Genomic DNA, 13,545 nt, shown 5'->3' with positions numbered 1-13,545 from the left:
TTATCGCTATATAACTACACAAAAATAAATACCGTTTCTCTCTTCTATTACTTATAATGCCTCTCATAATAAATGTCTTCTGAATTACCTTTCACTAAACCACTTATTCGATTTAAATAGTTTCTGAGAGAGAAAAATGTAAGTTTCATTACTTACACAAAAAAATGTCTTCCACTTCACACACAACTATACACAGCTCTCTGCTCAACTTCAATTATATACTGAAGTTGGTGATTTTGTGTTACGCTGTGCTCATGTGACCCTACCGAAGTAAGCATGGACAGTCGCATAGGGTAAGGTGATCCCAGTCGAGAAATCACCCCACGTTTTGTTTGATTAACTTGTGAAATTGAAGAAGAGAGAGAGACAAACAATAGTTCACTAAATTCACCAGAATATTGCAGAGACCATATGACATAAAGCTTTCTTTCACTTGGAAAATCACTTACTTGCCGCGAAATAACAGATTTAAAAAAAAATGATCATTAAGAAATATATCACTATGTTCTTCATTCGGGTTAAATGATAAGCTCTTATGAACGAATATATCTTTATAGGAATTAAATAAACCAACGAATGTACAAAACTTAACAAATCTTGAACACTGGAATCTTTATGTACCTCAAACATATGCTTCTAATAAGACTTGCACCTTCCATTTAAACGTCCACAGAGTCACAGAAATCCATTAAATTTATTAATATTCCTCCTATTTAGTATTAATACGTAGAACAACCTTATATCAATGTTGTAATCAAATTTCAATTAACAAGAAGAGCGAAATATCACAACTCATTACAAAATCTGCTCAAACTCGTCGTAATAATGTGGATTTCGATAAGTATCCAATTCTACACGAGATATATTTTACCCTTGCTATCACCAACTTCAGTATGAAGCGGCCTTATACATCTTTCACATACATGATGGTATAGTTCGTCAACCAACCACTTGGCGGCGCTGATTAACCCTTTAACAAAAGAAAACTAAGACGCAACTCTAATACTATTCTCGTTATTTTTTTATATATAAAGTTACAACACGTAACAAGTTGGTACGTCCGGGCTGATTGGCTTGTAAGAGATGGAACAGGAACTTCCCAGACGATAGTTTGAAAAGATATCCAACAAAAGTCTTCATTTTCTGCCCAGTAGAATATAGAAGGCCCAGAGCGATTCATGAATTGCACTCTGACGTACAAAAATAATAATTACAGAAATACTAAAAGCACACTTTTTTCAAATTTTTTTGACCATATCATGTATGTGCTAAACTGATTCTATAAAAAAGTTTCAAAAGTTTTACAGCTGTAATTTACGAGCAATGACACAATGTGGTCCATACAAACCAACGGTCCCAGTCCATGCCAACAGAATCATCCTCAAAATATAGCCGCCTCCACTTGCCTGTGCAAATTGCAACCATGCACGAGGAGTCCATAGCTTCGTGGTGTTGGCGCCCCACATGCATACGCCTGTCCAAGAGGAGTTGCACAAAGCGTGGTTTATCGCACCAACACCCTCTTTTCCAATCATCCATCTTCCAATTAGTGTGTTTCTATGCCCAAGTGCGACGAAGTCAGCAGTGACGAGTTGGTAGGAGTGAGTGATGACTGGGTGGTGTGCTGTGGAACTTAATGCGTACCAGTGTACCCATATTTCCCGGGGTATGGGTATTGTGAATCAACCACTGTATTGGTCACGTAATTCCCTGACGCTGATGGTTCATTAGGCTGTCACGAGCTGTTTGACATGACGCTCGCACTACCTGACACCCCCTTCAGTTCCGTTTCTTGGTGGCTGTTACCCCATTTTCTTCCCACTCCTTATACACCTTCACTACACACGAACGGGGGCATCTAACTAGTATCACTTTCTAGGTTATTAACACATCTATGTTCGGGTACTCACAGTCTTGCCCTATTGGAATATGAATAAATTATGTCCACCTTCCGTTATAACAGTGTGCTATCTGCCAAGATGTAACCTGGAATGTGTTCTTTCTCTGGAACACAACCAGTCGAGGTGATCACGTAATCAGCTCGACTGCTGACCACCCTTTCTTGCGAGAAGGGGTGGTCGCAATTCAATAAGCACTCAGTGTATAACAATATTCCAAAACTTAAGATAATATAGGTAATAATTTTAAAACAAACAAAACAAAAAACAAACAAAAAAAATTGAAATGAACTTTCGGCTGCCATGCACTGCCTTGCATGTTGTGTTGCAATATGTTATGTTTTCATTATGTCTACAAGGCTTGAACTATCAACATGCACGGCAGTACATGGTAGCCAAGTTCCGCGAAGAAAATGGAAACTGGCCTGCACTGCCGTAAGCATGTTATACACAAACAAGAATTTTGAGTAAAATCGTCGATTTCGAGGCTCTGTAAAAACGATTCTATTAAGAGTAGAAAAATGAGACTTAGAATTTAAGGAGATATCCGAGAGATACGCTCATATTCTAAATCCCACATTCATAGTTTAAACCATATTCGTGTACTGTACCCCTAAAGCATGCCTATTTTTTTAGGCTCACTGATTCACTGACACATTAAATTGATTAGGTACTTCCCAATGAGATAGAGAAGTGAAACTTTGCATAAAGGTACCTTATAATGACTTAAATATGGAAAAATCCGAAATGTGTGGACGGTGCTATGGGAATTTTTTTATAGACGAAAAACTGTCCTTAGACAAGCAGAAATCGGTTTATTCACTCACTCATCAAATTGATTAAGCATTTCTTAATGGGATAGAGACGTGAAACTCTGTATATGGGTACCTTATAATGACTTTAGTATAAAAAGGTCTGAAATTTAAGGAATGTGCTGTGGAACTTTTTATGGGTGAAAAACTGTCCCTACCCGAACAGAGATCGGTTCATTCACTCACTTATCATTGATTAGGTACTCCTAATGAGATAGAGACATGAAACTCTGCATAACGGTACCTACCTTACGTAATGACTTGAGTATGAGAAATCTTCCGGATTAAAGTGCTGATGGGAAATTTTTGTGGGCGAAAAATTTGTAGTCATTAGATACTTTTAATGAGATAAAGATGTGTAACTTTCCATAAAGGTGCCTTATAGCGGCTTGAGTATGAAATTTGAGGAATTTGCTATGGGAAAAATTTCATTGTCAAAAAACTGTCCTTACAATTAGAGATCGGGAACGATTCCATTATTCAACGCATCATGTGCATAGTGATAATATTGTCAATCGCCCGAGTGGTCGAGTGGGTGGCATTCCCCTTGGTCTATTGGCTATCATGTGCGCCTTTGGTTACATGGTCCCGGGTTCGATTCCCAGTGGAAGAGCCTTTAGAATTTTAACTGTCCTCGATGTTTATGTGTTCGTGTCCTTGACGCTCTAGGTTAATAGAAAAACGAGCTAAGTTCCTTGTGAAAATCTGTTATCTGAACAGAGTAATATCGTAAAAACATACGGGATCCTTATGTTCACTACAGAAATCAGTACTTCAAATACGCTATTTATATGCTATACAGTATGGCGCTAAATTCGTTGTACAAAAGCAGAAGGGTGATTCCTGAAAGTAAAAAAAAAAGTTCTAATAAACATAGGGCGAAAACTGCGTCATTTACGTGTTATAGGCTGCCGAAAGCGTGGGAAAACGAACTTTAGACTTAAATATTTCACTAACTACTAAGCGTAGACGTGATGCGGCATGATATCGTCAAAGAATCCTAACCTGCTCTATCCAAATTTGCAGTTTTCAAATTTGTGCAGTGGCGGCGCAAGGGATTCCCCAAAGGACGTTAGGGATTCCCGGACATTTTCTAACGTAAATTGAGTGCACAAGAGCATGTAAAAGACGCCTCATTGACTAGAAATAATACTACGTGGCAGATCAGTATCCATACACGCAGATTAAAAGATGGCGGATGAGGTAATAATTACTGTGCGTGGTTGCATAACTCCTCAAAAAGTACTAGTGAAAACGTTGTACAAGAATTCACTGGAAACGTCACGTGTCTACAACGTAAAAATGCGTACAACACAAGCCGATAGGTAACAGAAGATAAAGAAATTCCGATTGCTCATATGCTCATATTAATGACATCACATCGCTTTTAATAACGATCTGCCACTAATGCTAATGTCGTTTAGTTTATTTGTGTTTCGTAATGCACATACTTGTCTGTCATTCCCCCCAGTTTCTTTTCCAACCCCTTCGTGGCTAAGCGACGTTAGCGTATACGACTTTTGAATGAAAGATCCGGGTTCGATTTCCGGCGGGAGGTCATGTGATTCGAATTCCACGTTGATCAGCTTGTCCAGTAGCTACGCGAACGGCATGCTAATACACCATCACTTCATGTCTCGTGTTCTCTTCACAGATGAAGCTACATTTCTCGTGATGGAGTGTTCAATACTCACAATCAACATTTGTGATCTGAGACAAACCCAAACGGAACGTCAACTCTTGCCCATCACAAACGGTTCTCTTTGAATGTTTGGGCAGGGATTGTTGATAATTATCTCATCGGATCGTACCTACTACCACAAGGCTTGACCAGGTGGGAGTATCGCATCTTTTGAAAGAGGTTCTGCCTGAACTATTAGAGAACGCATTCTTTCCGAACAAATGAATCGGATTAGAACGACCAGTGTCTTGGCCACCTCGCTCACCAGATCTTAACCCCTTTGATTTCATTTTCTGGGGCCATATGGAACAATTAGTCTATACGACGCCTGTACAATCGGAGTAGGATTTGTATTCTCGAATTTTTGGTGCTGCCTGGAGCATTAGGGAAACGCCAGGAGTGTATCAACGCGCCCGCCGGTCCCTTCACCGCTGCTGTAATCTTTGCATTGAAGTGGCGGGTCGAAACTTTGAATACGTTTTGTAGTGACAGTTCTGACAACTATCCTCTTTTAACTTTACCAAAGACTCTTCTCTGTATCTTGTTCCCTACAATTCTCTTCGGTATGCAGTCCTGTTATACGATTTACGACAAGAAACATCAGCCTTTTTTACAACAAATATCGCAAGTGGAATGAACGTATTGTTTCACGCCAGTCAGTTTAGAACATTAATGAAAAAAAGAACGTATGACAGTCGCATTTATGTGATACACTGATCAAAACAAATGTGCTCACACAGTTATGTGTATTATTATTATTATTATTATTATTATTATTATTATTATTATTATTATTATTATTATTATTATTATTATTACGAGTTCTTTAGTTGTCTTTTAATAGTAGTTCTTGTTCAATTCCTGTAGTAATAAAACTGGAATAGTTTTCAAAAGCGTTGCGATATCATTAATATTAGCACATCAGCAATCGGAACTTCTTTATCTTCTGTTACCTATCGGCTTGTGTTGTATGCATTTTTCACATTGTAGCCACGGGACGTTTCCAGTGAATTCTTGTTCAACGTTTTTACTAGTATTTTTTGAGGAGGTATGCAACCATGCACAGTCATTATTACCTCATCCGCCATCTTTTAATCTGCGTGTATGAATACTGATCTGCCGCGTAGTATTATTTCTAGTCAATGAGGCGTCTTTTACATGCCCTTGTACACTCAATTTATGTTATAAAATGTCCCGGAATCCCTAACGTCCTTTGGGGAATCCCTTGCGCCGCCTCTGCACAAATCTGAAAGCTGCACATTTGGATAGAGTAGGTTAGGATCCTTTGACGATATCATGCCGCATCACGTCTACGCTCAATAGTGAAATATTTAAGTCTAAAGTTCGTTTTCCCACACTTTCGGCAGCCTATAACACGTAAACGACGCAGTTTTTGCCCTATGTTTATTAGAACTTTTTTGTTTGTTTTATTCTCAGGAATCTCCCCTGTGCTTTTGTACAGTCTGCAGCAAAAAACCTGCAACATGAGCATGTAAGTTTATTGTGAAACTACGCCTAACCTTCAGCCCAGGGAATCAACATAACGTCTAAGTGGCAAGAAACACGCCAGGAGAAACCTCGGCGTCCTCCCCTGCACATTTATTTTGGAACAAATACTTCGTCGTTTCACAATAAACTTACATGCTCATGTTGCAAGTTTTTTGCTGCGGACTGTACAACGAATTTACTGCCATACTGTATACGTACTGTCCTCTTTCCCGCTTAGATGTTACACCATATCGTTGCACAGGATGTCTGACATCTAACAGTTTTCCGTATATTACATACGTATACGTATGTTTCATTCGTCAGCTATAAGTTACATACGTTCATATGTATGTGAGATCCTGATGCCTATTTCCAGTTCTTTTCGATCGCACGGAAAGTACATTTATTCAGAACACTTATTGTATGCTAAATCCAAAAAATGCAGGATTTTCACATGTAACCTACGTTTTTACGTGTGCCACATATTTTTTCTCAGTGTGCGAGTAAAACAAGTGAAAGCTAGTAATAAGTAGTTAAGCAAGTTAATGAGGCATGTTCAGAGAACCAGTTAACCTTTTTCAAAAAAGGGGGCTAAGGCGAGTACATACTGCCGTAAATTTTATAGTTGGAAACCCAGGCATGGAAAGCTAATATTTTTCTTTTATCGGTGTATATTTTTTCTTATATTACAATCATTGATATTAAATAGACATTGAAATTAAATTGATAAAAAAGATAATGTAGAGGTGGGGATATTTAGAATTAATGAAGTTTTCCAAGAAATGAGAAATCCAATCGTTCGACTTTTATATGAGATATGTTGGTGGCAAATATAATTAAGTTTACAAGCTATTTGAAAGGTATATATCATTGGAAGTAAAACCTGAGACAGTATGAAACTGCACAACATTCGAGTCATGTAATGAGCTCCGTAATTTCGCAATATGAAAGGATAGAAAACAACTAAGTATATTGAAACACCAGCCATGTTTAGTGATATAACATCGAGAATTCAGCACCAATGGTTTTGGGGCCCTAACGATACTCTTCGTATTTAAGCAACGAAAAATGAGATGTTAGCGATCGTGATTTTGTAGCTCGGGTAATGAGTTAGAATCTCGTTTGGACATAACTATCTGACAGATATTTAATAGAGGGAATCCTTCCCACCGGTCAAGTGGCTAGCATGTGCGCCTTTTTTGTACAGGGTCTTGGGATCGATTCCCGGTGGGAGAGCCCTTGGAAATTAATGTTGCGTGAGACACATTATGACTCCTTTAAAAATGTACAATTCTAAATTTAAATCCAACAATATGTTGCAATTGAGAATCCCAATATACGATATTGCTATGGTGAACTACAAAAAGAAGTGAAATCTGAACAAAAACACAAGATGCAAAAAGTGCAGCCAAGTTCGTTAGCCTCAAAAGGTGTTGAGATGAGGATGGAGGAGTCAAGTTCCTTGGCCATTGCATCTGAAACGAAGGCTGAAAGTTGGGGCGAAGTGTCAAGGAAAATGTTGTTAAGAGGCCTTAGGGATAATGGCGGCGGGTGTGGCCACCACCAATCTTAGGAATATCAAATTCGTTAAGACGCTAAGGCATATATACAGTATACTGCATAAAATTGGTGGTTCGAAACCCAGGCAAGGAATACTTATAATCTTCCACGAAGTGTCAAGCAAAATGATGTTGACGAGCCTTAGGGATGATGCTTATGAGCGTGTTGAGTTTGGAGGCTACCACCAGCCTTTGGACTAATATGTCCCTGCCGTATAACTACGTAGGAAAGTACATCTTTGTGTATTCGAATATATTAGACACCTCGCGCTAAGTTCCAATCTTCGTTTCAGCTGCAATGGCCAAGGAACTTTGCACATCCGTCCTCATCTCAATATTTTGAGGCTGATGAACTTGGCTGCACTTTTCGCACCTTGGGTGTATTTGTTCAGATTGGAATTTTTCTAGGCAATTCGTATTAGTTTATTAAAATAACTTGATAAAGTAAACCAAATTCTTATTCATTTTACAACTTTGTTATACTTGCATATAACAACTTATATTGAAGTATGCCAATTTCTTTTTACAGATCATGAAGCTCACATTAGGACATGTTCTAATTATCATTTCAATATCTCGAATGGAAACCCTTCATATGTCAAAATGGATCACATCATTGAGTACGAAAAGTCAATTTGCATTAAATGAAATTTTCTGTTCTGAGTTTATCAAAAGAAGTTGCACAGTCTTCTTTGATGGAACAAAGTACTTGTTCGAAGAAGTTATTCCACACTTAAATGGAAAATATTCGATTTTATCAACTAACTACCTAATAAATAACTTTTCAAATGTCTATAGCAGTAAACTATTAATAGAATCTATACATCGAAATTGTACTACAATAATAATTTCAACAGAAGATGTTTGCAGAAGCATCAAATATATTTATGATGCTACTAGAATAACGAATCAAAGGAGTAGAGTAACAATCATAATTATGTTAGTGAAAAATGAAATATTCTTGGAGAACTATATTAATTGTCCGTGGATTAGATTCTTTCCTTACACTTATCTACTGGTAATACGTAGCAGTGATAATTCAACTGGCAATTTTTCTTCCCGTTTGATCACTCATACTCTGACTGATAATTTAATGCCACTTCATCTGAAGGTAACTAACTGTCTAAATCCCTATTCAAATAAACTATCAAACTTAAATAACATTAAAATACGCTTAAATATGTTTCTTCTCTACCCATGGACAATGATAAATGATAATTCTTATGACGGTTTGGAGTATAAAGTGCTAACGAATTTTGGTAGATTACATAACTTTACGTGGAGTGTTGACTTAGTAAATATTTGGGGATCTCCAACCGACAATGATACAGTTGAAAGTTTACTTGGGAGACTGAAGAATGTAGATTATCATATGGCTGTTCCAGCAACGTTTCTAACTTACTCTCATCACATTCATTTCGATCATGCTTTTCCACATGGTCAATCGAATATAAAATTCTTAGCTCCTCTTCCAAAAACAAAACAAAATCTTTGGTCTGTGTTAGCACCTTTTGAGGCAAATATGTGGTATATTTTTATAGTATATGTTGTTTTATCCTCTTTGGTGTTGTACCTGCTTTCTATTCTGCAAAATTACATATTATACACTGTGAATGATTCTTATCAGAAATGCAGCTACGCTCTTTTGAACTCTGTTCGTATAAATATAGGTTTCTCTGTTCCAAATGGCGGCCATTCCAGTTTAAGACATTTAATATTTTGGATGTTTATGACATCCACTCTTGTGGTAACAGCTTACAATTGCAACCTGATGTCATTCCTTACCTTACCTTCTTATGACTCTCCAATTGACACGTTGGAAGAATTATTGCGTTCTGGAATTCAGTGGGGCAGCATTGCCGACAATTGGGATACTTTTTTTGAGGAATCAAGTAATATAAATCTTCAGAAGATGAGTAAAAATAAAATTTCAAGTCATGAAGAGAAAATATTGATAGATTTTGCAAATCAAAGGAAACTAGCCATTCCAGTGGAAATCTATTTTTCGCAATATGTATCTGGAGCAGAATTTCTAGAGAAAAGTGTGTGGAATAAGTTACGGTTGATGAACGATAACGCAGTCACTTTGAGTTTTCCTTTTCTATTTCATAAGATGTCTCCTTTATTTGAAATATTTAATCCATTTATATTGACTGTTATAGAGTCAGGTATATTAAATTATTGGATCTGTGAGTTTGGTGATCAGTTAAGCTACGTGTTTCAATTAAAAGATAAAAATTCACCTCGATCACTGAAACTTGAAGATGTTGTTGGTTTCTTTTTGTTACTAGGCTCTGGATTAACATTATCAATTGTAGCATTTTGTGTTGAATGGCTGGTAACAATTTATGAGAGGTGCCGCAAACACTTATATACTGCGTACATATGAATACTGTATGCATATACATGTAGTAATTAGAGAAAGAGGTTATTATTCAGCAAGAAGAGGATTGGTGGTTGATTGATTACAGCTTAGCGTCCCTTTTAGCAGAGAGGCTATGTGAAAAGCAAACCTACAATTAAAAGTGCGACCCGAACCCCATGAGCTCCCGCGAGGAATCGAACAGGGTCTCATTTGCCAAAGACCGTTACACTAACCATGAAGTCAAAAAGGAGTTTTGTGGAAGGAGAAAATAGGAAGTCTAAGTTGTAATAAATTTCTAATGCCATTGCATTTCAACTTATCTATATATATCGTCCCTTTCCGGCATTAACGCAGTAAGCTACATTTTTTTGGAAATTGACTTTTTTGCAGTTTTTGGCTCAGAATTTTAAGGCGCATCGAATGGTCTAATCGCCATATTTCTATCTTTAACCGTTACCGAGATAGCTATGTCGCTTACACGGGTGTAATTAGATTTACTGGAGGCAAAAATGTCGTATGTAACACTCAGTCGTTTGTATTTACTGTGTAAATGTTTCTGATGAAACGAAAAAACTGACTCGTGGTCTAGATTGTTTCAACACCAAACTATTTTCGTACTTGGAGCAATAAATGTGGTATGAACATGATTATCACAATATTTCATGGCAAAAGTGTAGTAAGCGACAACTTGAAGTTGGTTCTGAGTCGCTTCAAACAATTTTCATGTAATGATATCAATGATTTCCAGTATTTGTTGCAGTTCTATTTACCTGCCAAGAACAAAATTCTTTTCCTTACAGCAATTTTGCTATGTTAAAAATATACGTAAGAGGCTCTCAGCCTCACTTCTGAAGTAAACGGTAATATTGTTATAGCTACTTACTGCTGTTTTACTTCGTCGTATAATACATTTTAATGTTTCATATTTCAGCCCGGAAACATGGGTTAAGTAGAATATGGCGCTGCTCTCTTGGACTTGGAGGTATGGGCCATGAAAAGTTTAATCGTGTAAGAAATACCTGTGTGTCGCTTCCCAGACCCAGACAATAAACAGCACCGCCACTGTCCTATTGAATTACTATTCTGGAACCCGGAGACGTATACTTATGCTGTTTGCAACAACCTCATCGACATGGTTCAGTGAAAAGCGAGACTTATAATTGCAGATACGCTTCTTTAATTGATCCATAGGCCAATGATCCCTTTCCTTTTGCCCATGTCAGCCGTATGCTATTTCTGTGTTGTTGTAATAGTGTCGGTCTACGACTATGATACCTTAACCGATGTAAGGTATATCACATGCTCATGGTTGAAATTTGTTCTAGGTTTTATTGATCCACATTGTACTGGTGCGTCAATTCCTCCATTGACATACGCTTGTGGCGAGATACGATAGTGCTATTCGTTGTTCATTTTCTGCCCACCGCACGTACCTGATCCAAGTGTGATCGCTTGGCGGATGACAGACCGTCATGAGAACTGTTGGTAAAACCTTGATACTGTAGCGCTTGAACATCCTACAAGTATGACTGTCTCAGGTGTACTGGAAGCAGTTATTTGTGCACCAACAGTTTGCGCTAATCAAAATTTACTCACTTAATTTTGTTTGCTCATAACGGGCATCAGCTACGTTCTTTTATGTTTGGTAGCCGTGCGCGTCTTCTATGTTACCTGCTCATGATGCTGTTATTGATATTTGATGGTGGTTATTCCTATTGTAATGATCGTTCTGTGCATATAAAATCTAGCTGTTAAGAAATATTTCTTTTAGTAATTAATAAGCGATGTGAATTAGTTGTGGCCTTTAGGAAACCGGCTCAGACCGGAGAAGAATGGAGGACAAGGATGTGGAAAGCCAGTGGCTCTGGTCTTACAGAAGGTGCCGTCCCGACATTCGCCTGTTAAGACTGAGGAATATCACGAAAATTCTCAGTTTGGATGACCTGCTAGACTCATGTTCGACATATCCAATGCTGTTTGCTAAATAGGCAAGTTGCCCCTACCCCACCGGCCAGGTAACAAATTGTCAATGTTAATTATATGAAAATTAAACCGATTTCAAAGAGCGTGATAAAATAGCAGAGTAATAATTTCCTAAAGCTTCGACTTACACTACCACGTGCCTACTACTTATAGCTGAACTTTCAAGTCAATAGAAATCAAAGCTACCTAATTTATTTTAATGGATGTAGGATTTCTGCCAACTTCAAAAGTGAGCTTTATTTAGTAGGCAGGAGGTACTATTAGTCAAACCTTGTAAAACTATTACTTTGCACTCCACTTACAAAAAAAGCAATACTTTTATCACATTTTTAGGAAGGTTTATTTATTTATTTATTTGCTATTTTCTGCTTTCAGTTTTCCCGTGGGAGGAAGATTTTAAATCTAACCAAACAGCAAGTTGAAGAACAAGTCATGAAGCCGAGAGTACCAAACGAGACATATTCCAATATAGTTAACTGTTTGAAGGGTGAGATCATGAAAATTGGGGCCTTACTCACAGCAGTGAAAGAGGCCCTAGACCAGGATGAGAAGAAGGCTGAAGAAAGGAAGGGAAATCCAAACAAACATCAGAAGAGAGTAGCAGTGGAAGATATCCTAAACCCGGATGAGAACAAGGCTGAAGAAGGGAAGGAAAATCCAAACAAGCATCAGAAGAGAGTAGCAGTGAAAGAGACTTTAAACCACAATGAGGAAAAGACTGAAAAAGGGAAGGAAAACGCTAACAAGCTTCAGGAGACAGTAGCAGTGGAAGAGACCCTAAACCAGGATGAGGAGAAGACTGAAGAAGGGAAGAAAAACACAAAAAAGCTTCAGTAGACAGTAGCAGTGGAAGAGACAAACCACAATGAGGAAAAGACTGAAGAAGGGAAGGAGAAACCAAAGAAGCATCAGGAGACAGTAGTAGAGGAAGAGACCCTAAACCCGAATGAAGAGGGGACTTTAGAAAAGAATCGAGAAAGAGATTAACATTATTTCGCTGAGAAACGGAACTTGAGAGAAAGAACAAGTTTGGGACTGAACTATTTAAACTATTTCTCTGACGATTATATTATACTTAACCAGACTTGTCCTTCCGAAAACTTAACAGATTGGTCGGACACAACACCAACCTCATCAGATTAAGATATATTATATGTTAAGAGAAAAAGGGTTTCAGGAAATTCAGCTGCAAAGTCGAATTCAGGTTATGGTTACAACGAGGAAAGCGTTGCTAGGAAACGGAGGAAGATTTTAAGTAGAAAGATTACTTTTACACCAGAAAAGAACATCGTAGGGGAAAAGGGATTGAGATTAAAAAGAAAACTCCACAAAAAGAGAGAAAAACGATTAAAGCAAAGTGGCCAAGCCTACAACAAAAATTGGCAAGAAAGAGTGGAGAAGAAACAAATACAACCAAACAAATGGAAGTCTTGCCCAAATAAATGTTCTGATATTCCGGAAGAAATGCGCCAATCCCTATTTAGACACTTTTGGTCTTTAAAACCGAATGATCAAAGGAAGTGGATCTTAGGAGCTACCAGACAAGTTTCAGTGAAAAGAAGGAGGGTTCAGGGAGAGACCCCACGGGCATAATCTTTTCAGTATTTTATTAACGAAGGTGAAGGCCATAGAAAAGTTTGAATTGAGTTGATTTTGAGTTTAACGTCCCGTTCAGCAGCGAGGCTATATGAGACGTGGACCTACTGATTAACGTGGAATCCGAACCACATGAGCTCCCGCCGGGAATCGAACCCGGGTC

At 37.9% G+C, this 13,545-nt stretch overlaps 1 protein-coding gene across 1 annotated transcript; it reads left to right on the top strand.

The window, feature by feature from the left end:
* Positions 1 to 8,642: 8,642 nt before the first annotated feature.
* On the top strand, positions 8,643 to 12,623 carry LOC145661817 (glutamate receptor-like). The gene is made up of 2 exons (XM_081727153.1): positions 8,643 to 9,776; positions 12,162 to 12,623. The coding sequence occupies exons 1-2, from the start codon at positions 8,643 to 8,645 to the stop codon at positions 12,621 to 12,623; spliced, it is 1,596 nt and encodes a 531-aa protein (XP_081583279.1).
* The last annotated feature ends 922 nt before the right edge of the window (positions 12,624 to 13,545 follow it).

Source organism: Thermobia domestica, chromosome 10 (assembly GCF_964235325.1).
Source record: "Thermobia domestica chromosome 10, izTheDome1.hap1.1, whole genome shotgun sequence".
Classification (NCBI taxonomy): domain Eukaryota; kingdom Metazoa; phylum Arthropoda; class Insecta; order Zygentoma; family Lepismatidae; genus Thermobia; species Thermobia domestica.
The sequence above is the reverse complement of the archived record's forward strand: the minus strand, read 5'-3'. Positions and strand labels throughout refer to the sequence as shown.

Coding starts and splice junctions, on each gene's coding strand:
- LOC145661817 (XM_081727153.1), top strand. CDS start 8,643: ATGATAAATGATAATTCTTATGACGGTTTGGAGTATAAAGTGCTAACG. Junction 9,777..12,161: donor CATTTTGTGTTGAATGGCTG/GTAACAATTTAT, acceptor TTCTGCTTTCAG/TTTTCCCGTGGGAGGAAGAT.